The sequence below is a fragment of the Pelophylax lessonae genome (genome assembly GCF_965119305.1).
Source record: "Pelophylax lessonae genome assembly, chromosome: 5".
Taxonomy (NCBI): Eukaryota; Metazoa; Chordata; class Amphibia; order Anura; family Ranidae; genus Pelophylax; species Pelophylax lessonae.
The window spans coordinates 424,802,928-424,830,310 of record NC_138772.1 but is presented as its reverse complement, the minus strand read 5'-3'; the positions used below and the strand labels follow the sequence as shown (position 1 = coordinate 424,830,310).

General features: G+C 41.4%; 1 protein-coding gene across 1 annotated transcript in view; it reads left to right on the top strand.

Annotated features, from left to right (window-relative positions):
- ATP6V1H (ATPase H+ transporting V1 subunit H) overlaps window positions 1-27,383 on the top strand; it is a 167,206-nt gene that overhangs the window by 81,517 nt on the left and 58,306 nt on the right. Inside the window, exons 9-10 of the mRNA XM_082258604.1 lie at window positions 4,772-4,964; window positions 16,112-16,290. Of these exons, the coding sequence (XP_082114730.1) occupies window positions 4,772-4,964; window positions 16,112-16,290 (372 nt within the window). The remainder of the gene's footprint in view (window positions 1-4,771; window positions 4,965-16,111; window positions 16,291-27,383) is intronic.

Here is a 27,383-nt window from a genome sequence, read left to right as displayed (position 1 = left end):
GTGTGACTCTACAATTTTCATAGTCATGAAAATAAAGAAAACTCTTTGAATGAGAAGGTGTGTCCAAACTTTTGTACAACAGTGTAAATATGCTGTCCCCTCAAAATAACTCAACACACAGCCATTAATGTCTAAACCGCTGGCAACAAAAGTGAGTACACCCCTAAGGGACAATGTCCAAATTGGGCCCAATTAGCCATTTTCCCTCCCTGGTGTCATGCGACTTGTTAGTGTTACAAGGTCTAGGGTGTGAATGGGGAGCAGGTGTGATACATTTGGCGTGATCGCTCTCGCTCTCTCATACTGGTCACTGGAAGTTCAACATGACACCCCATGGCAAAGAACTCTCTGAGGATCTGAAAAATAGAATTGTTGCTCTACATAAAGATGGCCTGAGCTATAAGAAGATTGCCAAGATCCTGAAACGGAGCTGCAGCACGGTGGCCAAGACCATACAGTGGTTTAACAGCACAGGTTCCACTCAGAACAAGCCTCGCCATGTTCGACCAAAGAAGTTTAGTGCACGTGTTCAGCATTATATTCAGAGGTTGTCTTTGGGAAATAGACGTATGAGTGCTGCCAGCATTGCTGCAGAGGTTGAAGGGGTGGGGGTCAGCCTGTCAGTGCTCAGACCATACGCCACACACTGCATCAAATTGGTCTGCATGACTCGTCACAGAAGGAAGCCTCTTCTAAAGATGATGCACAAGGAAGCCTGCAGTTTGCTGAAGGCAAGAAGACAATGGACATGGATTATTGGAACCATGTCCTGTGGTCTGGTGAGACCAAGATAAACTTATTTGGTTCAGATGGTGTCAAGCGTGTGTGGCGACAACCAGGTGAGGAGTACAAAGACAAGTTTGTCTTGCCTACATGTAGTCGTCAAGCATGGCGGTGAGAGTTTCATGGTCTGAGGCTGCATGAGTACTGCTGGCACTGCGGAGCTACAGTTAATTGAGGGAACCAGGGAAACAACATGTACTGTGACATACTGAAGGAGAGCATGACCCCTCCCTTCAGAGACTGGGCCACAGGGCAGTATCCCAACACGATAATGACCCCAAACATACTTCCAAGATGACCACTGCCTTGCAAAAGAAGTTGAGGGTAAAGGTGATGGACTGGCCAAGCATGTCTTCAGACTTAAACTCTATTGAGCATCTGTGGGGCATCCTCAAACGGAAGGTAGAGGAGTGCAAGGTCTCTAACATCCACCAGCTCCGTGATGTTGTCATGGAGGAGTGGAAGGGGACTCCAGTGGCAATCTGTGAAGCTCTGGTAAACTCCATGCCCAAGAGGGTTAAGGCAGTGTGTGAAAATATTGGTGACCATACAAAATATTGACACTTTGGGCCCAATTACGTCATTTTGACTTAGGGGTGTACTCACTTTTGTTGCCAAAAAAAAAAAAATATATATATATTACATACCGTGGATATAAAAAGTCTACACACCCCTGTTAAAATGTCAAGTTTCTGTGATGTAAAGATAAATAGATGTAAATAATTTCAGAACTTTTTTTAAACCTTTTAATGTGACCTATAAATTATAAAACTCAATTGAGAAACAAACTGAAATCTTTTAGGAGAGGAAGTAAAAATAAAAAATTTAAATGTTGCAATAGTGTGTACACCCTCTTATAACTGGGGATGTAGCTGTGTTCAGAATTAGAGAATCTTCAGACACCTGTCAAAAAAAAATAAGTCAGCAGCTAAAAAAAAAACAGCCACTCACCTGTCCCACGGTCCAGCGATGAGCTCACCCCAGCTGTCTTCATCCTCTGTCCTCCCTCGGTGGCGCCGCCATCTTCACTTTGGGCACCTGGCTGTGACAGCTTGTGGCTTCACAGCTAGGTGCCCACTCTGCATGCGCGAGTCACACTGCGCATCCTGACAGGTGGATGCAGTCTTCTGGGACCTGTCAGTGTCCCAGAAGACTGCAGATGGAAGGGAGGGAGGAGAACTTCTGGTCCCGAACGCCGCGGTACTCGGAATGGAAGTGCTCCTCCAAAGTGCCAATTGCGCAAGAGGAGCAGGGGACGAGTCTTTAAAGCGTAACTTCCCCTTTTGGGTGGATTTATGCTTTAAGCAATCGAATTCAAACTCATGTTTAATAGTAGTCAGTACACGTGCCATTATTTAAAGTGCCTCTGATTAACCCCAAATAAAGTTCAGCTGTTCTAGTAGGTCTTTCCTGACATTTTCTTGCCTTGACCACTGCAACTCCCTCGTCATTGGATTACCTTTACATAGACTATCCCCCTTTCACTCCATAATGAATGCTTCTGCATGACTCATCCACCTTACCAACCGTTCAGTGTCCCCCTCCCCTCTCTGCCAATCCCTCCACTGGCTTCCTCTTTCCAAACGAATAAAATTCAAAGTACTAACAAAAGTTTACATCCAGAGCTCTGCCCCCAGCTACATCACTAACCTGATCTCAAAATATCAACCAAGCTGCTCTCTTCGATACTCCCAAGACCTCCTCCTGCTCTCTAGCTCCCTTTTCACCACCTCCCATGCTTGCCTCCAGGATTTATCCAGAGCTTCTTTCATCCTTTGGAACTCCCTACCCCAATCTGTCCGACTGTCACCTAAACTATCCATGTTTAGACAATCCCTGAAAAACCTTCTCTTTAAAGAAGCCTATCCGACTTCTAACTAATATACTGTTTCACTTGTTCCATCAGCTCATCCCCCACAGCTATTACCTTTTTGTATCAATTGACCCTCCCTCTTAGATTGTAAGCTCTAACGAGCAGGGCCCTCTGATTCCTTTTGTACCAAGTGTATTGTAAATGTAATGTTTGCCTTCATTTTTTTTAAGCACTGCGCAAACTGTTGGCGCTATATAAATCTTGTATTATAAAGCCATGGTCCGCAGAGAGCTTCTAAATTATCAGAGGGATCTCACTGTTAAAAGGTATCAGTCGGGAGAAGGGTACAAATACATTTCCAAGGCATTAGATATACCATGGAACACAGTGAAGACAGTCATCATCAAGTGGAGAAAATATGGCACAACAATTACATTACCAAGAACTGGACATCCCTCCAAAACTGTTAAAAAGACAAGAAGAAAACTGGTCAGGGAGACTGCCAAGAGGCCGACAGCAACATTAAAGGAGCTGCAGGAATATCTGGCAAATACTGGCTATGTGGTACATGTGACAACAATCTCCTGTAATCTTCATATTTCTGGCCTATGGGGTAGAGTGGCAATACGGAAGCATTTTCTTATAAAAACATCCAAGCCTGGCTAAATTTTGCAAAATCACACATCTGAAGTCTCCCAAAAGCATGTGGGAAAATGTGTTTTGGTCTGATGAAACCAAGATTGAACTTTTTGGCCATAATTCCAAAAGATATGTTTGGCACAAAAACAACACTGCATATCACCAAAAGAACACCATACCCTCAGTGAAGCATGACAGCTTGTGGCAGCTTTGTGCTTTGGGGCTGTTTTTCTTAAGCTGGAACAGGGGCCTTCCTCAAGGTACAGGGAATTAGGAACAGTTCCACATACCAGTCAATTTTGGCACAAACCCCTCATTATTCTGCTAGAAAGCTGAACATTAAGAGGAACTTCCTCTTTCTGCATGACAACGACCCAAAGCTTAAATCCAAATCAACAAAAGAATTGCTTCGCCAGACGTTTTGGAATGGCCCAGCCAGAGCCCAAACCTGAATCGGATTTGAAAATCTGTGGGGTGATCTGAAGAGGGCTGAGCACTGGAGATGCCCTCGCAATCTGACAGATATGGAGTGTTTTTGCAAAGAGTGGGTAAATATTGCCAAGTCAAGATGTGCCAAGCTTATAGACTTTTACCCAAAAAGACTAAGTGCTGTAATAAAATAAAAAGGTGCTTTAACAAAGTATTAGTTTAAGGGTTTTTACCCCCTTTGCAACCATATTATTTTATTTTTACTTCCCTCCACCTAAATGTAGTTTGTTCAACTGAGTTGTAAAGTTTATAGGTCACATTAAAGATTAAATTATTTATCTTTGTCTCATTTTTTTTTTACATCACAGTAACCTGACATTTTAACAGGGGTGTGTAGACTTTTTTTTATTTTTTTTATTTTTTTTATCCACTGTGTATGTATCCTACACAAATTCTTCCAATGTTTCTGGGGACCATGGTGACAACGCAGGATTCCCTCACTTTGGAGGAATTTACTCTCACTTGCTGTTCTGGCTATGTGACTGTAAGTGAAGGGAAAATTCCCCTATGGGACACAGATGGAAAAAACCTGATGGGGTTTAAAACCCTCCCTTACTATATGCAAAATGGGTTAAAAACATTTTTTTGGCCCTTAGTTACACTTTTTAAGTGTTCTAGGACGATCACTAAAATACAGAATACAGCAAAGGACCTCGGACCAGTAACCTCGCCAGGGCTTTTGTGGCAATGTATCTGACTTTAAAAGTAACAGAAATGGAAAGAAAAGGTAATGCTCACAGCAGCTAGAAAGATGCTGGCCACCATTTTCTTGTGTGGTGGAGTCTGGTTTAGTCAAGGTATGTAAAATGAGTCCAATACGTGAGGGTTAAAAAATCAGGAACAGTAATCACTTTTTTGAGTAGACACTGCAAACTGTTAAAGCTTTCCTACTGCAAAATATAGGGCTTTCCTCTTTAACCGGAGCCTTAAAATAGAAGCCTCCTTATTATACACGGTTATATGGTATATACATGTGCCCTGTATGCATTTTTATTTATTTTATTTTTTTTCTTACATTGTGTTTTATTCTTTTTTTTTTTTTTCCAGCATTATGTCCGTATTAAGTAACAAATGTGGATTCCAGCTTCAGTATCAAATGATCTTTTCTATTTGGTTGCTCGCGTTCAGCCCTCAAATGTGCGAGTATTTACGAAGGTACAATATTGTACCAGTGCTCTCAGATATTCTTCAGGAATCAGTCAAAGAGAAAGTAACACGGATCATTCTAGCAGCTTTTAAGGTAAGAAGACCCATGAATTCTGGATGTTTCAAATGTTTGTATTGCCTGAAAAGTATTTTACTCACAGTGCATTCTTGTGAGAACAGTTGATGTGTGTGGGTTTGTGGTTTATTGCCCAGAAAAATGCTCTTTTTTATGTTCGATTATAGACAAATGTATCTTCAATTGTTTCAGAAAATGAAAGCTGCACATTTCGATTATACTTTTTGTTTAAATTGAATACCATGACAATGTTAATTAAATGTTGAATGTGACATGCTGTTTAAGTGTATGTTATAAACCTATCTAATCATTCTTATAGGGAATGATTGCAAACAAGGTTTTCCTCTAAATCACTTAAATGGCTCTAAAATCTTCCAACATGGAATTTTCTAGGGCTCAATTACACCATTGAGTGCACATACTTGCTTTCTTAAACTTCTATTTACGTCTATGTATGGCAGCATTGTCACTGGTGTACATTATAACATGTTTTTATGCAGTACTCTTAAAAAAAAAAAAACGCACACACTGCTTTTTTTTCCCTCAATGCACACCAATGCCATGGTTTTTATGTAAACTGGGCACTAGGACAACAATAGTATATTCTGTGTCCTTGTGTTTAGCCTGCATTGACTATCCCTTGCAGCCGACTGTACACATATATGCGGTCTCACTGAGTAAGCCTTCTTCCTTGGAGCCACATATATATGGTCCTGTCAGGAACCGGGAGGCCCAAATCCCAATGACCCGATTGTTGTGATAGCCATTAATTGGTTACCACAGTGGTCAGTCACTTTACAGCCTGCACATTTTTTTTTCTCTCCTCATAAATGTAGAAAATTATACATTGTATCTTGCTAGAGGAGAAAACTGTCAACAAAAGTGTGTGTAACGAAAAAAATAAAAATAAAGGAAAAATTGCTAGATCGATGTCAGAGGTCATGATCAAAAGTCAGAGCCATTGTATTTTAGGTAGGGTTAAAAAAAACTAATTTTAAATTGGTATCTGTGTCAGTCAGTATCGGTGTGTTTTAGGCAGGATAAAAAAGGAACGAACTACAAATAACATACACACATGTGGTATCACTGCAATCATTCTTTGGTGATAGGTTATGGTAATAGCTAGAAATGTATAGCTAAATAAAAAATAAATATAACTATTTTGGGCCAGTTTTCCTTTGATAATAATAAACACAGACAGGAGATGTAACAGGAGATATCCATTACCATTTACCACCAAATAAAAAAACAATTTGTCCTGAAAAAAATTAAGGTATAATCCACCTGGATACACAAAGTTGTTATGATGATACAGTGGATATAAAATGTCTAACAACTCTGCTAAAATGTCAGGTTTCTGTGATGTAAAAAAAATGAGATGAAGATAAATAATTTCAGAACTTTTTCCACCTTTAATGTGACCTATAAACTGTACAACTCAGTGGCTATCTCTTATCTGGGTATACGCCTTACCTCTGACTTAAAGTACATATTTCCCAAAAATTATACACCACTAGTACTGAAAATCAGGAAATCCCTCAAGGCTTGGAAGTCCTACCACATTTCTTTTTTGGGGAGAATTACTGCAGTTAAAATGTTTGTCCTCCCTAAATTATTGTATTTGTTTTGAGCAATCCAAAATAGAATTAATAAAACCTAGTTCCAGAGAGAAATTAATAAATTTGTCTGGGCTGACTCACATCCTCGATTCTCCAAATCTGTGTTGTACACTATACAACAGAGGGGTGGAGTTGGTCTCCCAGATTTCTGGTTATATTGGCCTCTTGCTAAGTGGCACATCCTGGATTCGAAAATCCCATGGGTTAATTTTGAGAGGGAATCCATTCTACCTTATCAGATATCAGGTCTAATGTGGACCAGAAATGTCCCTAATAATGTAATAGCATCACTAAATACTCTAGTCTCAAAATCCTTATCTCTTTGGAGATCATTCGATAATGCATTTGGCTTGATCTCACATGCTCCTCCAGATGCTATGTTTCTAGGGGATCCAAAGTTTCTCCCCAGTCTCCATAATAGTAACATTTTCAAACATTGGATTGATAGAAATTTAACAATCCTACATAAATTTATAACTAACTCCACGTTTACATCGTTTGAGATTCTGCAATCTAAATATAAATTACCTCATAGTGAACACTACAACTTCCTGCAGATCAGGCATTTTTTTCAAAAGCACTATCAGTTAACTGACACCCCCAGCCCTACTTTATAGGAAAAGATTTGCTTTAAAAATCCTAGAGGTAGGGGTATTATATCAGAAATATATCAAAGTATGACACACTCCATTTCGGAGGAAAAACTCCCTTTATATGCACAAATGGGAAGAAGAATGTAATTTACATCTCACATCGGATGAATGTCAGGCTTGTATTTTGAACCTCAGGAAATGCACCAGAACTATCACGGTCCGTGAAACCCCATACAAGCTAATAACCAGATGGTACTTTACCCCATCTAAACTGCATGCCATCTTCCCATCTTCTTCCCCTAACTGCTATAGAGGATGTGATGCCCGGGATCATTTACCCATATTTTTTGGGAATGTGACAGGATATCCTCTATTTGGCAACAACTGGATAGTTTTGCCTCCAAAATCTGTAACAGTCAAATAAACCTCACTCTCCCCAATTGTCTTCTATTCACTGCAATACCTGGTTTGTCTGTTCCTCAGATGAGACTTATTCACACTATGTTTGTTGCCATACATTGGCTGATAGCAGTAAATTGGTAATCCTCTACGTTCCGCCACTACCAATTAAAGGCTAGTCTCTCTTCGATTAATCAAATGGAAAAAAAATTCCATATAATTTAGAATTCAACAAAATTCTTTGATAACAAATGTGAACCTTGGTTCGATCACTCTAACATTCTATTTCCACCGATGGGTTCCTAATCACAAATCTATTTATACAACATGAATGTGAAAGATGTTGTTATTTTGTAGTCAATTTGTACTTAACGATATGTTCTCTATATAGGCTTGAGTATTTCTTGCTTTATGCAGTATTATTGAAATTGTCACAGGTCCGTTACTCGGTACCACTCGTACAAAGTCTTATTTTTTTCTTGATCCTGTTGTTTAAATATACCTGGCATAAGAACTTATTCATATTTTCTGTAACACTGACTATTGTTTATTGTTGTTGACTTCACTGTTACTATATGCTTTTGTACCACAATTTTTTCACCCTAATAAAAAAAGTTAGTATACAAAAAAAAAAGTTAACTGTACAACTCAATTGAAAAACGAACGGAAATCTGTTAGGGGAAGGAAGTAAAAATAAAAAAAAATAAAATATTGTGGTTGCATAAGTGTGCACACGCTCTTATAACTGGGGATGTAGCTGTTTTCAGAATTAAGCAATCCCATTCAAACTCATTGTAAATTGGAGTCAGTACACACCTTCCATCATTTAAAATGCCTCTGATTAACCCCAAATAAAGTTCAGCTGTTCTAGTAGGTATTTTCTGACCTTTTCTTAAGTGTAGAAAGTAGAAAATCTGCCGTAAATTCCTGTCCGAGGTGAAATCGTCCGATTTTCGGCTAGTGTGTACACAACTTTCAGCAGCCGATCCCGACATTTTTCAACGAAAAAAAAATGGAGGGACAAACACCAAAAATGTAATCGCCCGTCCTCAGCACAACCAATTTTCATTTAATGTGTACACAGTACGTCCGGGAAAAATCGGCTACGAAAGACCGCGCATGATCGGAAGTTACTGACGACCCGGAAGTTAGTGACATATGAGAGAACTGTTTACGGTTCATTAGCCACCTCTTGCACCATGCTCTCCTCTTCTTCATCTTCCTTTTCTGCTGCCTTTGGATAGCCATGACTCCAAGACCAAGTATAGCAAGGGTCTCGGATGTTTCGATCTCCATCTTCCAAAATCGTTGTATAACGACAAAGGTGATAAATCTCGAAATTTCTGAATAATCCGAAGCGCAGTTCCACGAATGATCCGAGAACAAAAGCCACGTCACATCCGCAAGAAGGAAGGTGTGGCCTCGGGGGTCACACGTATATGTACTTACATCACACTCTACGAACAAATGTAAAAAAAAATAAAAAAAAAATCGGACAAGAAATTTTGTAAACATTTATGCTCTGTCAACTAAAAATGGTTGTAAACGCTGAGCATGAGAGATAAAAATCAGAGGATATTTCCTCCGATTTCCGTCAAGTGTGTACAGGCCTTAAGTCGCATCCTACAGCATAAGCCATGACCCGCAGAGAGCTTCCAAAGCATTCGAAGGATCTCCTTGTTAAAAGGTATCGGTCAGGAGAAGAGTACAAAAGAGTTTCCAAGGCATTAGATATACCATGGAACTCAATGAAGACAGTCATCATTAAGTGGAGAAAATATGGCACAACCGTGACATTACCAAGAACTGGACATCACCCCAAAATTTATAAAAAGAAGAGAATAAAACTGATCAGGCAATTTTGTTTGCCTGTTTTTGTTTTATTAGCTAGTAAAGGAAAACTATAATGATTAGTGATCAATTTTTACTTTGCTTTTTTCTTTTGATTTAAACGGATGTTTTACATATGAAATGCTTCACTATTTATATAAATTCCTTATTTTACAAATAAACATTTTAATAAATGGTGAACCCAGACACAGCGGAAGGTTTAAAGATGGATAACAGCCGTAACTGTTTGTTTTCGGGCTGTCTTTCTCTAATTAAATGTGCGTATGCAGCCATACAGAGCAGAAAATAGATAGGGGTGGAGAGGGGTGATTTAACACCTCTGCCTCAGTCAACTGAGGCAGTAATTTGAACACTGAAAAACTTTGTATTCTGACAACAGGGACTCTCCACTGTCAGAATACACTGATCAGCACTGCAGCCCATTGTTTGCAGGCCCCTACAGTCAAACAAGGTTTTCCAGCAGTCCCATTTGATAGAAGCTGATCGTTTGAACTGGGACGACTACACACAGAGGGAAATTGGGCCAGTCCCTGCTGAACCCTTTATAAGCAGCTTTGTATCCTATCAATGAATACAAAGCTTCCAGTGATTAGTTAAGTCAGATATTCGGATATCAGTCCGACTCTCTGACTTCTTGATAGAATACAAAACTACTTATGAATGACTGAGCGTTACTCCGACTAACATTGTTTTGTTCCAGGGGTGAGATGGGAAGGTCTCATCTCATACAGTTGACAGCACTGTGTTTCGGGTTTGTAGCCTCATACGGCATAATATCCGTGTTGCTTCTGGTTTCATACACGATCTGGGCATTCTATAGTGTTTGTGCACAACAATCACGTGACATAAAAGATTGCAACACTCATTTTATTCTCCACGGCCTTTGCTTTCAGAAAATGTATAATGTTTGGGGTTGCTATTTCATTTTCTAGCCAAAAAAAAATGCAGGTTTTTACATGTATGTGAGAATTGTCAGAATTGGTTTGGATTTGAAGTAGATAAACAAAAAGAAAATATTAAAGCAGGCTTTTGCCCCCAGAAAAAAATTAAGTCAACAGCTACACTTACTGTAGCTGTTGACATTTTAATATTAGTCCATAGGCCATACAGCATTTGCGTCTCCATAAACTGCTGTCCAGGCCTCTTTGCCAGCGCAAATTAGTCCTTGGAAGAATAATTCTTTGATTCTACAAATGTCTGTTGCAAAATAACTAAAATTGGCTCTAAAAGAAGGCTTTACAGCCACAAAGCCACAGAAAGTTAGGTTAGATGTTTTATAGGTACAGTAGGGTTCTGCTTTGTTACTGTTTGGATTTCGTTTGTGCTTAGTGGAGTGTTTTTTTTTTTTTTCTTTTTTTTTCTGCATTGTATTGATAAAGGGAATAATGCCATGGAATCATTTTACATTTGTAAATTATATGGCAGCTGTAAAGCCACACCTCCTTTGCCTTTTTATTTATTAAGCTTTTATTTTCTTTCTTCTGATCTAATGTTAACGATGTGAAAATTAGCATAATTTTCTGAATTATTTTTTTCCCATTTATAGTGCACAATGTACTTTAAAATTGTGTTATCAACATTAAGTGTATCCCAAGAAAATACTCACTGCTCACTTTCCTATAATGCCATGTGGGGCTATTTTTTTGACTGTAATCTATATGTCAAGTTTACAGATTTATAAGTCCCTCAGATCATGCCTCTGTTGTGTGGTCAACACAGTCCGTATTGGATGCTTTAATGGATTTATTGTTACTATGGAAACACAGTCTTTAGCAAAACATTTAAAATTCAGAAGCTTAAAGATTTAAGGCACAATGGCTGGTTTTATTGTTGTCATCTTTTTTCTTCTTGCGGTGGAGGCATTAGGTACAGATATTGCATTAAGTGTGTTCTGTAGAAGCAAACCAAGGCTGCTTTCTACACCATGTCTAGGTTTACTTTACTTGAATAGATTGTATCCCTTAAAACAACACTGAAATGTAGGTAGCACAAAAGCATGTAAATAAAGTGCATCTACTCTTGTTTGTTAGCCTCATCTATTACAGGCAAGGTATTATAAATGTGAAGTTTTCAGAGAGGAAGCACATTGAAGTGGTGCTAAAAACCAAAACTTTGTTACCCTAATGCATTCCTTGCATTAAGGTAAAAAAACATTTTACAGCTTGCTGTCCTCCCTCGCCTCCCTAAATACTTTATTTTTAATGAGATTGTGTTTAAAAAAAAAAAAAAGTTATATAACAGGCACATATCAAACACACGCATGCACCATCCCTGCAGTCCATCCCTGCACAGTCCAGAACCACATATAAAATTAAGCACAAAATACAAACCGAAGAATCTTAACTATTAGCATATATGGTTAAATTTAAACCTAGCGTTACATAAAAAATGTTTGCTTCTCATATATTAATACTACACTTGTTCAACTGCTGTAAGAGAAAAGGCAATACTCAAGTAACAGAAATCCTTCTATGGACAGCAAAAAGTGGCTGAGAAACCACTAAGAATTTATACTCCTCCAAAAGATGGGAATCAAAGAATTCCAGGGTAAATGTTAAAGGATTATACGCTGAGTGAGAAACTGGATACACTATTAATAATACAGTTAATTGCCAAAAATATTGGCACCCCTGAATTTCAGTAAGCGAATGCACCACGTTGTCCAGAAAAAATGTTGTAATTAGAAATGTTTAGGCATTCTCATGTTTTTTTTTTTCTTTTGTTTGTATTTGTATGACACACAGAAAAGGCGATACAATTAGCCAAATCTGACACAATCTACGCAAAACCCCAAAATTGGACTGGACAGAAATATCGGCACCCTCAATTTAATATTTGGTAGCACACCCCTTGGAAAAAATATCTGAAATCAATTGATTAGTGTAATCATCTACAGCTCTCCACTGTAATTTTAGACCACTCTCTTCTTTCGCCAACTGCTCCAGGTCTCTCAGATTTGGAACGGTTCCTTTTCCCAACTGCGGTTTTGAGATCTCCCTGCAGGTGTTCAATGGGATAAAGATCTGGACTCATTGCTGGCCAGTTCAGTACTGTCCAGCGCTTTGTCTTAAACCATTTCTGTGTGCTTTTTGATGTGTGCTTTGGTTCATTGTCCTGCTATAAGACCCATGACCTCTGACAGAGACCCAACTTTCTGACACTGGGCCCTACATTACACCCCAGAATTCCTTAGTAGTTTTCAGATTTTATAATCCCATGCACATGGTAAAGACATCCAGAGCCTGAAGAAGCAAAGCAACCTCAAAACATCAGTAAACCTCCACTATGTTTGACTGTATGGCCTGTATTTTCTTTAAAGGCCTCATTTCTTTATCTGAATACAGAATGATGGGCTTTACCAAAAAGCTGTTTTGTCTGTCCACAGCACATTCTCAGGTAAGTTTTGGCAAACTCTAATTTGGCTTTTTTTTTCTGTGTCAGCATCGGGATCCTCCTGGGTCTTCTAGCATAGCCTCCCTTTTTATTCAGTTGGCGACGTATAGTGTGAGTTGACACAGTTGAGCCCGGTGCCTGAAAGTCTGCTTGAATTTGTCTAGAATTGATCGAGGTTCTTTATCCACCATGCAAACAATCCTTTGTTTCTATCTTTCATTAATTTTTCTATTTCGTTCACGTCCAGGGAGATTAGCCACAGTGCCATGGGCTGTAAACTTGTTGATAATGCTGCGCTAAGTGAACACAGGAACATTAAGATCTCTGGAGATGGGCTTGTAACCTTGAGATTGTCTATGCTTTTCAACAATTTTTTTGTTCTAAAATCCTCGGACAAATCTGCTGCTCTTTCTCTTCTCCATGCTCCGTGTGGCACACAGAGACACACAACAGAGAGGTTGAGTAAATTTTTCACCATTTTAACTGGTTGCTGGTGTGATTTCTATATTGTCAGCACCCGGCTGGGAGTTTCTCCAAGTGTCTGAGTTCTCCAAGAAGCCCTGGAAACACAAGCGCCCCCGGACCTCTAGCCACGGATACACCAGCCGCTTTACGCAGATCAGCACCAGACTCCTTAACACTGGATATTGTTTTTAACATTCTAAGTGTCATTCCACTTTTTTTACATTAAAACTGTGATTCTGCTACGCTTAGATGGTGCTGCTCCATGCTACTCATATAGCAAAGACATCTGTCACGTACCTGGTAGGTAGAGCCTGAATGTGCGGAGGAAGGCCTCTCTTACACCTCTGACTCAAAGCCCCTGATAGAGTAAACAGGAGGCGCAGAGTGCAGAGTCGCACAAGTGCTGGTGAACGTGCAGGCTGCAGGACTGCTGGTAGTGTAGAGTTCCAGAAGGAGGCAGGTGTCCTGGGAGTAGTTGGACCAATGCAGCAACTAGGAAGCCTCGGGGAATATTGGAAGGTAAACCGAGTCAGACAAGCCAGGTCATACACAGAGAGGACAGATCGGGTACAAGTGGAGAGACTGGAGAATAGTCAAAGAACAGGCTGGGGTCGGTGCAGGCAGAGAAGTAGTCAGAGGCAAGCCGGGTCAAGATTTCAGGAACAACAAAGGTAACAGGAAGCAGGACTGGCACGGAATGCTGTAGACGAGACAGCACTGATCCTGGTAGATCCAGCTTAAATAGCCCTTTTGGCGCCTAAACTGTCATCCTGGCGCTTCCGCATTAGCCAATGCGCCAATTAGCACACGCTGGCGTTAGCTAAGTGCACTTCTTCCTTGGGAGATTTGAGGGGCAGGACCTTGCCTGCGGTTGCCAACTTGTTTTCTGGCAAGACCTTCCTGACAACATCGCTTGTATATCAAGTTAAAATTAAAAAATTGCTCTTCTTGCAGACCAAGTTACTCGCAACCAAAGGTTTTTCATATGTGTGAAGGCCACAGTACATTGTCAAAGCTTCTCTTTATACTTTGATCCTAACGCTATGGTTTTAAGAGTCTCCAAATTGGAGTATATATAACAGTGGATAAATTAAGGGCAGGTGTGCACACTCCTCCTTACTATTGTATAGAGCAAGTGAGTATTACATGTTTATTTTAATTAAACAAAAATGCCTTTAGGAACAGGTTAATTGCACTTGGTATTAAGAAGTGGAAGGTGTCCACTCAAAACAATGTATTGAAGGGTTAACTGACTTTTTTTCCCCACTGCAGCTCATTTCTAACGTTTTCTGCCACAATTTTATTTTTATTTTTTTTTCAGTTTTTTGTATGAAAAGAAATTCTAAAATAGCATTTGTAGTAGATGCTGCCTTTGTCAATCCTTTCTTGTATAGGTCAATTTTGGAGAAAGGAAAAGTAGAAGTGTTATCTACATGAGCAGCCAAACAAGCACAAGCTTTAATTTTAGTGTCCATGCACTCTGGACTTAAAAAACAAAAAAGTTCCTTTGGCAGAAAAAAAAAATCATTTAGAACTTTTTTTTGTACTGGCGATTGAGTTTTTATCATTTTTTTTTTTTCTGCCAGAAAACTCCTATCAAAAAAAAGCAAACCAGAAGTCTTTTTTGCCTGTAAACGCTGAGTTTAAAATATTCCTCTAACCCTGGGCTCACACTTCTGTGGTGTGAGACACCGCATATAATTTGCAGAAGAATAGCAGCACATTCCTGTGCGAATTACGTGCGGTGTCTTTGGGGTGCGATTTGAGCCATGACTTTGTATGGCTCAAATTGCACCGCATTCGCATCAAACTGGAACAGGACCCTTTTTTTTTTTTTTTTTTTTTGTCCGCACCAGAATTGGATCGCATGGGTATTTACACCCATGCAATCCAATTCTGCCAATCGTGCTGCATTTTGCAAAACGATAGCAGAATGCTGTTGAGCTAACATGCAGTTCACAATCAGTTCGCATGGACGGGTTGCAATTTAGTTGCGGGGCGGAATCCGCAGCAAATTCACTGTGAATGCGCACAGTTCACTAGTGTGAACCCAGGCTCAGCGTCCTAATGTGCATGGACACATAGGATAACATTGAGTTGCTTCTACAGGCAAAACACAAAACTCCTGTAGAAGCAGCGTTTTCTGCATCAAAAACGCATGGAAAGTTGGTTATATGGGTTTGATTGGCATAGTTTACACCAGTGCAGTGCGTTTCAATGGCAGAAAAAAAAAGTACAATATGCTGCTTTTGTCCTGCACAGAAGTGTACTGGAACATGGCAAAAAGAATCAAAAACGCACCAGACCCCAGTACAGTGAAAAAAGAAGAAAAAACCCATCTGGAATGCACCTGGAAATGCACCTGAACGCATCAAAAACGCGTTGAAAACGCGCATGCAGAAATGCATCCAGAGCAAATCTGGAGTGTGTTTTTTGTGCTGTAAACTGGCCCTCAGGTTTTTCATGTAGGGTGCAGTTAGTCAAGACAGTGTAGCCCCCTTCCCTCCAAAAATAAAAACATTCAATTTTGTAAAAAGATCAGGGTATGCCAGAAAACACAAGTGAATTTATCAGTTACTAGTTGACCTTGTGTGTAAAAGTGCCTAATCAATCTGTTATTCATGGCATAATTGCTCATGTTATCTGTGTATTTAGCAGATTGTAATGTTGCTATGGTCAACACAGATTGTTGTTCTTTAAGATGCTTCCATTCTTGAGTTTTTGTCAAAACATGGAGAAATGTCTTTTGGTATTATGCACTGGTGTTACAAAAGGCGTCTATCTTCTAGCTACATTTTACTTCTGTTTTGTAGAACTACATCTAATGGTTTTATTCTAATTGTAGAATCTGCTGGAAAAGTCCACTGAGAGAGAAACTCGACAAGAATATGCACTGGCAATGATCCAGTGTAAGGTGCTAAAGCAGCTTGAGAACCTGGAACAGCAGAAATATGATGATGAAGACATTGTTGAAGATATCAAATTCCTCTTGGAGAAACTAGGAGAAAGTGTGCAAGATTTAAGGTTCGTATTGTTGACCTCCATATTTTGGCTGAGCTGGTCATTAATTATCTTTGTTTGATCATATCCTATCGTACATTCCTTGTCTAAAATCTTTTTTAGTTAACTAGGTTCTCCTAGAATTTCTTTTAAGTTTATCTCCATTTCACAGTCTGCAGTTTGTGGCTCAGGAACTTGCTTTACTTGGCAAAAGCTGCATGAAATCTGCACAACTCTCTGGCTATCTTTTATAGGAATGGTTGCTAGATATAATTGTGGGGTATTATTGTTTATAGAACTCCTTGGATATTTGTAAGACTAGCCCTGATAACCCATCTATCTGAAAGCATACGTGCCCTGATTGATGTAAATGAAAAAAGTGACTTGCACATCCTTTTTCAACAACTTTTAGTCTTGTGCCATGCAGGGCTGGCTACAGGGCAATTTTAAGTCACAGTAGTGCAAGAGAGGAAAGTCAAATGTCTCGCCACGTGAAGCTTTTAACCTCTCCTGATTAAAGGTGTAAGTTTGGTCCACATAGTCTTTGGCCCTTAAGGCAAATGAGCAAAGAACAGCATTTCATGGAACACCTTACTTGGAGAAAAGGCACACCTTACAATTTCTTTTATTATAGACAACCTCAAATTTAACAGAAACTCTTATTATAAATTTAAGGCAATCAATTTAAACAATATAAATAATATGTAAACATTATCAATAGCCTGGACAAGTCAAAACAGCCTAAAAAAATGTGGGCATGACCAAGATTATGAAACCGCTGGGGACCTTGGGATGGAGGTGAAAATGTTTGCAGCACACTTAGTAGGCCGTGGCAAACTGTGGTTATGGCCAGGGTGCACATTGACCAAGAGCTGTCTGTGATGGCTGGATAAATGCTGAGAGCACATTTTTGGAACCTGAGTGTTAAAGTTACATAGTAGTTGAGGTTGAATAAAGACAATAGTCCATCCAGGTCAATCTATGTAGGTATGTGTGGCCGTAATCATCTCTCATACCCCTGAATGTTCTGATCATTGAGATGTACGTCCAAGAGTCTTTTGCAAGCAACCATACTTCCCGCAGAAACCACCTCTTGTGGTAGAGAATTCCACAATCCTGTAGCCCTAACAGTAATGAACCCCCTGCGTTGCCTGAGGTTAAAACGGAGTTCCAGCCTAACACACTCACCTGTCCAACGGTCCAGCGATGCGGCCCCCGAAGCCTCGCTCTTCTCCCTCTCTGCTCTTCGGTGCCGGCATCACTGGTGTGGGCACCCGGCTGTGACAGTTTGCGGCTTCACAGCTGGGTACGCACTGCGCATGCGCGAGTTGCGCTACGCGTCGTGATTGGCCGGCAATCTTCTGGGACCTCTGACATGTCCCAGAAGATTGCAGGGAGGGAGGGGGAGAGGAGAACTTCCGCTCAGGGCGCCGCGGCGCTCCGAGCGGAAGTGGGAGCGGGTACCTGTCAAAACTAGGTACCCGCTCCCCCCCCCCCCCAAAAATGACATGCCAAATGTGGCATGTCAGGGGCTCAGCACTACCTAAAGCGGAAGTTCCACTTTTGGGTTGGAACTCCGCTTTAAAACGATTCTCCTCTAATCGCATTGTATGCCCTCGAGTCCTCATGCAATCCTTTCGACTAAATAGCGTTCTATGCTGAGATCACCATTGAGGTATTTATAAATTGCTATCATGTCCCCTCTCAGGCGTCTCTTCTCCAGGGAGAATAAATCAAGCGATTACAGACGTTCTTCATAATTAAAGCGGAGTTCCACCCAAAAGTGGAACTTCCGCTTTAGGTAGTGCTAACCCCCTGACATATGTATGTGGGTAGGCGGTCCCTGCGCTATCAGAGGTGTTTTTTGGTCCCTTCCTACTGCTGCACCACTAGACTGGTACCAGAAACCAGTTAGTAGAAATTTAAATATGGGGGTGTGTGGCGCGCTTCAGAAGTGGAGAAAATTTAAATAAAGTAATTAAGTTAATTAAAATATATGAGTGGTAATTGTGCTATTATTTTCAATTCCTTATCCTCGTGATTTGTAAATACAGATAAAACTTCAATCAAAACGACATATAAATAATTCAATAAATCTGTAAGGTGTTGATCCAGGTGTTTCAAACTATAAAGTGCTGAGTGCTTGCAAACTTCAAAAAATATCAATATAAAACTCATTAAATAAATAAAGTGCAAATTCCAGTGAATGTCCGTTTTTTTCTTTCCACCACAAGCAATTAATAAGATAAATCCAACTGTGTATCTTCAATTTATCACAAAGTGCTTCTGTGCAAAATAAAGTGCAGTGACTTGTTCCTCCACCAGGTGTCACCTCTAGGTGTTCTAAACTCTCACCTTCATGGAGTATATAAATCGCCTGAATGTGTATATTTAATGAGCCCTGAGATCGCGCTAGGCGATTAGGAGACCCGAGGATTAAAGCACCCTGATACGAATCCTGAGAAGGACCCGGGACCACGAGTAGGACTCTGCAGACAGTCAACACAGGCCAACCACCACCCAATCGAGGGATAAATATACACATTCAGGCGATTTATATACTCCATGAAGGTGAGAGTTTAGAACACCTAGAGGTGACACCTGGTGGAGGAACAAGTCACTGCACTTTATTTTGCACAGAAGCACTTTGTGATAAATCCAACTGTGTATCTTCAACTTATCTTATTAATTGCTTGTGGTGGAAAGAAAAAAACGGACATTCACTGGAATTTGCACTTTATTTATTTAATGAGTTTTTATTGATATTTTTTGAAGTTTGCAAGCACTCAGCACTTTATAGTTTGAAACACCTGGATCAACACCTTACAGATTTATTGAATTATTTATATGTCGTTTTGATTGAAGTTTTATCTGTATTTACAAATCACGAGGATAAGGAATTGAAAATAATAGCACATTTACCACTCATATATTTTAATTAACTTAATTACTTTATTTAAATTTTCTCCACTTCTGAAGCGCGCCACATAACCCCCTGACATGCCACATTTGGCATGTCATTTTTGGGGGGGGAGCGGGTACCTAGTTTTGACAGGTACCCGCTCCCACTTCCGCACGGAGCGCCGCGGCACCCTGAGCGGAAGTTCTCCTCGCCCCCTCCCTCCCTGCAATCTTCTGGGACATGTCAGAGGTCCCAGAAGATTGCCGGCCAATCACGACGCGTAGCGCAACTCGTGCATGCCCAGTGCGTACCCGGCTGTGAAGCCGCAAACTGTCACAGCCAGGTGCCCACACCAATGATGCCAGAGAGCAGAGAGGGAGAAGAGCGAGGCTTCGGGCGGCCGCATCGCTGGACCGTTGGACAGGTGAGTGTGTGAGGCTGGAACTCCACTTTAACCACTTTAACGCTGCTCACTGTGCTGCTACTGCGGCACACTGGCTCGTTATCGTCTGGCGACATAGGTCTACGTCACCAGACACTCCCCTCCCTCGGCGGCGCGCGCGCGCGCCGCCGGAGGCTCGCTCCCGCTGTATTCAGTCACAGTGGGAGTCGGGCCAGGGGAGTAGCGGCGGTAATCACCGCTGCTTTTCCCCGATCGTCGGGGATCGAGTGTGGAGATCCGCCCGCTTGTGTAAACAAAGCGGCCGGATCTCCTAAGTGACAGGCAGGGTCAGATTGCAGGATTCAGCATAGCTGAACTTGCGATCTGTCCCTGTGTCACATAGTCCCCTCCCCCCACACACGTTAGTAAGCACCAGGCATACATTCACCCCTTGATCACCAATAAAAGTTAACCCCTTCCCTGCCAGTGTCATTTTTACAGTAACAGTGCATATTTATAGCACTGATTACTGTAGTAATTTCACTGGTACCCCCAAAAGTGTCAAAAATGTCAGTCAAGTGTCCGATCTGTCCGCCGCAATGTCGCAGTCCCGCAAAAAAAATCGCAGATCGCCACCATTACTAGTTAAAAAAAAACATAAAAATGACATAAATTTCCCGTAGTTAGTAGCTGCGATAACTTTTGCGCAAACCAATCAAAATAAGCTTACTGCGATTTTTATTTTTTTACCAAATATATGTAGCAGAAAACAAATTGGCCTAAAATGTAAAAAAAATAGATTTTTACATTTTTTTGGGGGGGGGGTATTTCATATAAAAAAAATGTGAAAAATATTGTTATTTTTTCAAAATTGTCGCTCTTTTTTTGTTTATAGCGCAAAAAGTAAAAATCTCACAGGTGATCAAATACCACCAAAAGAAAGCTCTGTTTGTGGGGAAAAAAAGGGACATCACTTTAATTTAGGTACAGTGTCGCACGACCGCGCAATTGTCCATTAAAGTAACGCAGTGCCGAATCGCAAAATATGGCCTGGTCAGGAATGGGGTAAAATCTTCCGGTCTTAAAGCGGTTAAAAATGCGCTCATTGAGAATTTTTTTGTCAGACATGTAGCTAAATACATTTTGGCCTAAATATATGACAAAAATTTAATATATTGGATATTCTGTCAAAGTAGAAAAATATTGTTATTTTTTCAACATTGTCGCTTTTATTTATTAATTTTGCAAAAAATAAAAATCGCAGAGGTGATCAAATACCACCAAAAGAAAGCTCTGTTTGTGGGAAAAAAAGGACGTAAATTTCGTTTGGGTACAGCGTTGCATGACCGCGCAATTGTCAGTTGAACTCGCACAGTGCCGAATCGCAAAAAGTGACCCAGACGTAAGACAGCAAAATCCTCCGGTGGTAAAGTGGTTAAGGTCCTCCAATCCCCTAATTAGTTTAGTTGCCCTTCTCTGAACTCTCTCCAGCTCCAACACATCCCTCCTGAGGACTGGCGACCAGAACTGGACAGAATACTCCAGATGCGGTCGGACCAGAGTTTTACAAAGTTGTAGGATTATAGTTTTATCTCTGGAATACATCCCTTTCTTTATGCATGCTAATATTCTGCCGGCTTTGGCAGCTGCCGCTTGACATTGCATGCTATTGCTTAGTCTATCCTCTACCAAGACTCCCAGATCTTTCTCCATTTTTGATTCCCCCAAAGGTTCCCCCCCTAAAGTGTATTGTGCTTTTATGTTTTAGTCCCCAAGTGCAAAACCTTACACTTCTCCACATTAAACCTCATTTGCCATGTCGTTGCCCACTCTGTTATTTTGTCCAGGTCATTCTATAGGATATCTGCTTCATGCCGTGCAGTTATTGCCCTGCCCAATTTTGTGTCATCTGTAAAAACTGATATAGAACTACTGATCCCGTCCTCAATGCTGTTTATGAATAAATTGAACAGGGTTGGTCCCAGGACTGAGCCTTGGGGGACCCCACTTACCACTTCAGACCAGTCTGAGTATGCGCTATTTATTACCACCCTTTGGACACGCCCTTTTAGCCGGTTCCGTATCCAAGAGCAAACCCTGCAGACCTTATTTTAAATTAAGCGCTTGTGGAGAACTGTATCAAATGCCTTAGCGAAATCCAGGTACACCACATCCACTGGTCTCCCCCTATCTAGCTCACAGCTCACCTCCTCGTAGAATGTTAAGTGATTGGTTTGACAAGAACGCCAATTTGTAAACCCGTGCTGATTACTGCTGATGATGTTGTTGTCTTTAGCAAACTCTACGATATAGTCCCTTATCATCCCCTCCAGAAGTTTTACATACTATCGATGTCAGACTGACAGGCCTATAATTTCCCGGGATATGCCTCTGCCCTTTTTTGAATATCGGTATCACATTCGCTTACCTCCAATCCCCTGGTACATTTCCTGTCATAATACTGTCAGCAAAGATCAGGAACAGTGGTCTAGATATAGTCTTACTAAGTTCTTTGAGTACTCTCGGATGTACGCCATCAGGGTCTGGTGATTTATTTGTGTTCATTTTATCCACCCTTTCCCTGATTTCACCCTCTGTTAGCCATAGCGGCAAGTCCTGTGTATTACTACTACCGTATATACTCGAGTATAAGCCGACCCGAATATAAGCCGAGACCCCTACTTTTGCCACAAAAAAGTGGGAAAACTTATTGACTCGAGTATAAGCCTAGGGTGGGAAATGCTGCAGCTACTGGACCCAACTGGACCACCACGAGACACAAAACAGGGGCTGCGTGCATGGTACAGGAGATAGCGCAGGTCATAGTACAGGCATTGCACAGGTCATGGTAAGGGCATGGCACAGGTCAGGGCACAGGTGATGGTACAGGCATGGCACAGATGAAGGTATAGGCATGGCACAGGTCATGGTACATGCATGGCACAGGTCACAGTACAGGCATGGCACAGGTCACAGTACAGGCATGGCACAGGTCACGGTACAGGCATGGCACAGGTCATGGTACAGGCATGGCACAGGTCATGGTACAGGCATGGCACAGGTCATGGTACAGGCATGGCACAGGTCATGGTACAGGCATGGCACAGGTGATGGTATAGGCATAGTACAGGTGATGGTATAGGCATGGCACAGTAAGTACAGGCATGGCACAGTATGTATAGGCATGGCACAGTAGGTAGAGGCATGGCACAGTAGGTAGAGGCATGGCACAGTAATTAGAGGCATGGCACAGTAATTAGAGGCATGGCACAGTATGTATAGGCATGGCACAGTATGTACAGGCATGGCACAGTAATTAGAGGCATGGCACAGTATGTACAGGCATGGCACAGTATGTATAGGCATGGCACAGTAGGTATAGGCATGGCACAGTAATTACAGGCATGGCACAGGAGATGCAGTGCTGCGGGCATGGTACAGGAGAATGTCTGTACCATGCCCGCAGCACTGCATGAGGAAATACAGGGGCTGCGGAGGCATCTCACTTACCTGTCGGTGAGGCGCCGTCTTCGATTTAAAAATCGCGCCACCCGGCGCCGCCATACGTCACCGCAAATGCGCCACCGATGCTCGGGAAAAGCCGAACACGTTCGGCTATTTCCGGGCATGCAGCACATGCGCAGTGACACGTCGGCGCCGAGCGGCGCCATTTTTAAAAAGACACTCCAGTCAGTGACTCGAGTATAAGCCGAGGGGTGCATTTTCAGCATGAAAAAACATGCTGAAAAACTCGGCTTATACTCGAGTATATACGGTAACCATACAGTCATGGTCAGTGTACCCCTCCTTTTCCTGTGTAAAGACTGAGGAGGAAAAAGCCTTCAGCACGGTTGCTTTTTCAGTGTCCTCTGTAACCATCCTCCCATCATCGTTAATTATGTGTGCAATATGCTCTGCGTTTTTTTTTTTGCTGTTGATATATTTAAAGAATTTCTTTGGGTTCTTTTTACTATTCTCCGCTATTTGTCTCTCGAAGTTGATTTTAGCCATTTTGATTTCGTATTTACTTTTCTTATTTGCCTCCTTGTATTCCTCGAAAGCCGATACTGTGCCCTCTGATTTATATTTCTTGAAGGCCATTTTTTTACCCCTAATACGTTTTTTAACATTACGGCTTAGCCAGCCAGGTTTGACTTTGTCTCTTGTAAATTTATTTCCCATAGGAATGCACTGTGAGATGCATTTGTTTAATATGTTCCTAAAGCATTATTCCTCTGTGGTCAGTGTTCCTAAGGTTTGGTCCCAGTTTACCCTTTCCATCATTGAGCACAATTTGGGAAAGTTTGCCCTTATGAAGTTTAGGGTTCTTATATCCCCTCTTGCCTTGTTATATTGTTGTTTATGCTAAATGTGCTCATCCTGTGATCGCTAGAGCCCAGGTTGTCCTGGACTCCTACCTCCGAGATTAGGTCTGGGTCATTAGTGATCAATAGATCCAGCACTGCATTTTCTAAAGTCCACCTTTAAATTTTATTATTTTGAAGGTTTTAGGATTAGTGTTATTTTATCTGTTAATACATAGAAAACTAGTTCAGAGCACTTTATGACAATGTTGCTTCTTGCTTTTCATACCCTATAGCCTATTTTATCTGTAGCTTCTGTGTCCAAATGAATCCTTTTGTGTTGCTTTCATTAAGGCTCGTACACACTTGACGAAAATCGGACGAAATATCCTCCGATTTTTCTCTTTCATGCTCAGCGATCATAACCATTTTTAGTTGATAGTGCATAATGTTCACAAAATTATTTTTTTTTTGGGACATTTGTTCCTAGACTTCCGGGTCGTCAGCAACTTCAGATCATGCTCTGTCTTTTGTATCCCATTTTTCGCGGACGTACTGCATACACATTAAACGAAAATTGGTCGTGCTGGGGACGGACGATAACCATTTTGGTGTTTGTCCCTCCGTTTTTTTTTTCGCTAAAAATGTTGGCATCGGCTGCTGAAAGTTGTGCACACACTTGCCGAAAATCGTAGGATTTTACCTCGGATGGGAATTTTTGGCAGATTTTCTACTAGCGTGTACCCCACTTTAGTGTCATCCTGTAGTTTATTTGCCCCTGTTAAATTTTGATATGTTTGTCTTAGCGAAAGATAATTACAGTGCTTAAGTTAAAACCTGTCTGTAATGATGCATCCCTTTTTATCCACACATATGTTTATGAATGCTAACACTATAACTTTTTGCCCCGCCGATGGCCTGATTGGGTTCAGAACCGATCAGTCATCAGGCCCAGGCCAATGATTTTTGGCCTGGACCTGTTTATCGGTCCTGACCAATCACAGACTGACGTGTGCCTGTGTAATGTAAACACAGGGACAGAAATGACCCTCTCTCTCCTAAAAATCCTTTTTGGATTCATCGAGAGAAGAGAGAGGATCAAAACTGCGAGTACTGCACAAGCACACTACCACACACCTAGCTAGGCACATTTAACCCCAGATCACTCCCCCAGTTAACCCCTACACCCCCCTGTCACATCGCACACTGTATACAGTATATAGTAGTTTCCTATATTTCCTATATTTCTGTATTAGCTTGCGACCGTTACTTTTAGGGTTAGGAAACCCGCTGCCCCCCCAATAAAGATTTAACCCCCTGATCCCCCCTAGTTAACCCCTTCCCCCTTTCACATTGCACACTATATACAGGTAATCTAGTGGTTTTCTGTATTTCTGGGATAGTGATTGTGACTCAAGTTAGCGCTAGCGAGTTAGTATCTGTCCCAAGTAGGTTTAGGTTCCCAGCCACCCCCCAATAAAGATTTAACCTCCTGATCACCCCCAGTTAACCCCTACACCCCATGTCACATTGCACACTATAGACAGTATATATCATTTGCCTATATTTCTGTGTGACTTGTAACTTTGTTTAGCGCTTGCGAACGTTACGTTTAGGCTTAGGATACCCGTCCCCCCAATAAAGATTTAACCCCCTGATCACTCCCAGTTAACCCTTTCCCCCCTGTCACACTGCTCACTATATACAGGTAATATAGTGGTTTATGTATTAGTGTGATTGTGACTTCAGTTAGCGCTAGCGAGTTAGTTTCTGTCCCAAGTAGGTTTAGGGTCCCCGCCACCCTTCACCAATAAAGATTTAACCCCCTGATCACCCCCAGTTAACCCCTACACACGCTGTCACATTGCACACTATAGACAGTATATAGCTAAACTAAACTAAAACTAAAGAAACTAAAGGTGCACTTCAACAAATGTAACCATATAGTTACCAAAACAATAAATCGTATGTAATGAATCCTGATATATAAACACAAATGAACAATTGACAATTGTTAAATGTGCAATAGTCCCAAAAGAGATGTGCAAAAGTCCCATATATGGTGTCTCAAATGAAAGTCTGAAAACTCCAAATATTGAGAAAACAAATGTGAACAACTCCAGATGATGAGATGAAAATAAGATGGAATAGGTGCTCCAAACAAAAACACGTGTCAGGTGCTTATATCTTATGTCCCACCACCTTAAGGATTTACTTCTTACCAGCAGGTAGAAGTTAAGGGCAGAAAGACAGCCACCTCAAGAATATTGACTCCTTGTGCTGTGAGAGGTAATACACTGTTCCCACACCTCGTGGAAGAGATATATAAGGCCTCTTACCAGATGGATGAAAATCTGAGGCGTGTGTCTGTTCCCTTTAAAGGGGATCTTTCCTCCCGTCATAAAGGGTCAGTTCTTGGGTTAAATGCAGAAGATCCCTTGTAGCCTTTCTTCTCCTTTCTGGTCCCCAAATTTCCTCACATATAAGGAACAGAAGGATATCCAATAGTGCATTATCCCAAAGACTTTATGCTAAGTTCAAATCCTCCAACAGTTTGTCTTCTGATTGCTTCTGTTTCTTGGGAATGGCCAATACCTGTTTCTCAATGTCCATTGAGAAACCTGCTCAGGCCTCTTCTGTTCAAGACAAGATGTACAGGGACTTACAAATCCATAAGCATAGAACCTTTCCTGTTCATCAGTCATTGCGAGACATGATAGTTGATAAATGTAAAGATCCTGAAAAGAAACTTTCTTTCAAAACTGCACAAGAGACACTTTTGTTTTTCTTTACTCTAAAGAAGAAGTGTTCTTTAATGCCCTAATCTAGATGCTCTCCTCTTCCAGATCTCCAAAAATGTACATCTTTCTTTTAAGGATTCAGGGGTCATCAAAGATCATATGAACAGAAAGGCCTTATCCCTTTTGCGGAAAGCCTGGGACTCCTCAGCTTTTGCCGTGGGTTCTGCATTGGCCTCCACATGTGGGGTGAGGAACCTGGATGACTGGGTCCAGAGGCTGGATCGACTTCTTTCCACTAACACTCCAGTGGAGGAGATTAGAGAATCTCTCCCAGTGGTAGCAAAATTAGTGGCTTTTTTTGGCTGACTCCGCAGTTGGTTCAGTTAAGTCTATTGCTAAAACCAGAACCAACCTGTTTTTGGTAATTCGGCTAGACGTGCAATCTGGCTTAAGTCCTAGAAGGGAAAAGACTTGACTGCACACTAGGGATTGACCGATCTATCGGGGTCGACATGCACTTTCCCCGATATATCGGTATCGACCCCGGAACTGGTTGATATTGCTGATATTTTTGTGACAACATTCAGCCTCGTCTGGAGTCGGGACTAGTCTCGCTGGAGTGTATCACAGCCATACACCCACCCACAGCAGCCCGGGACCAGCCAGCCACCCACATCCACAGGCCCTGTACCAGTGAGCCAGCCACCCACAGGCCATGTACCTGCCAGCCATCCACCCACAGGCCCTGTACAAGCCAACCACCCACAGGCCCTGTGCCAGCCAGCCAC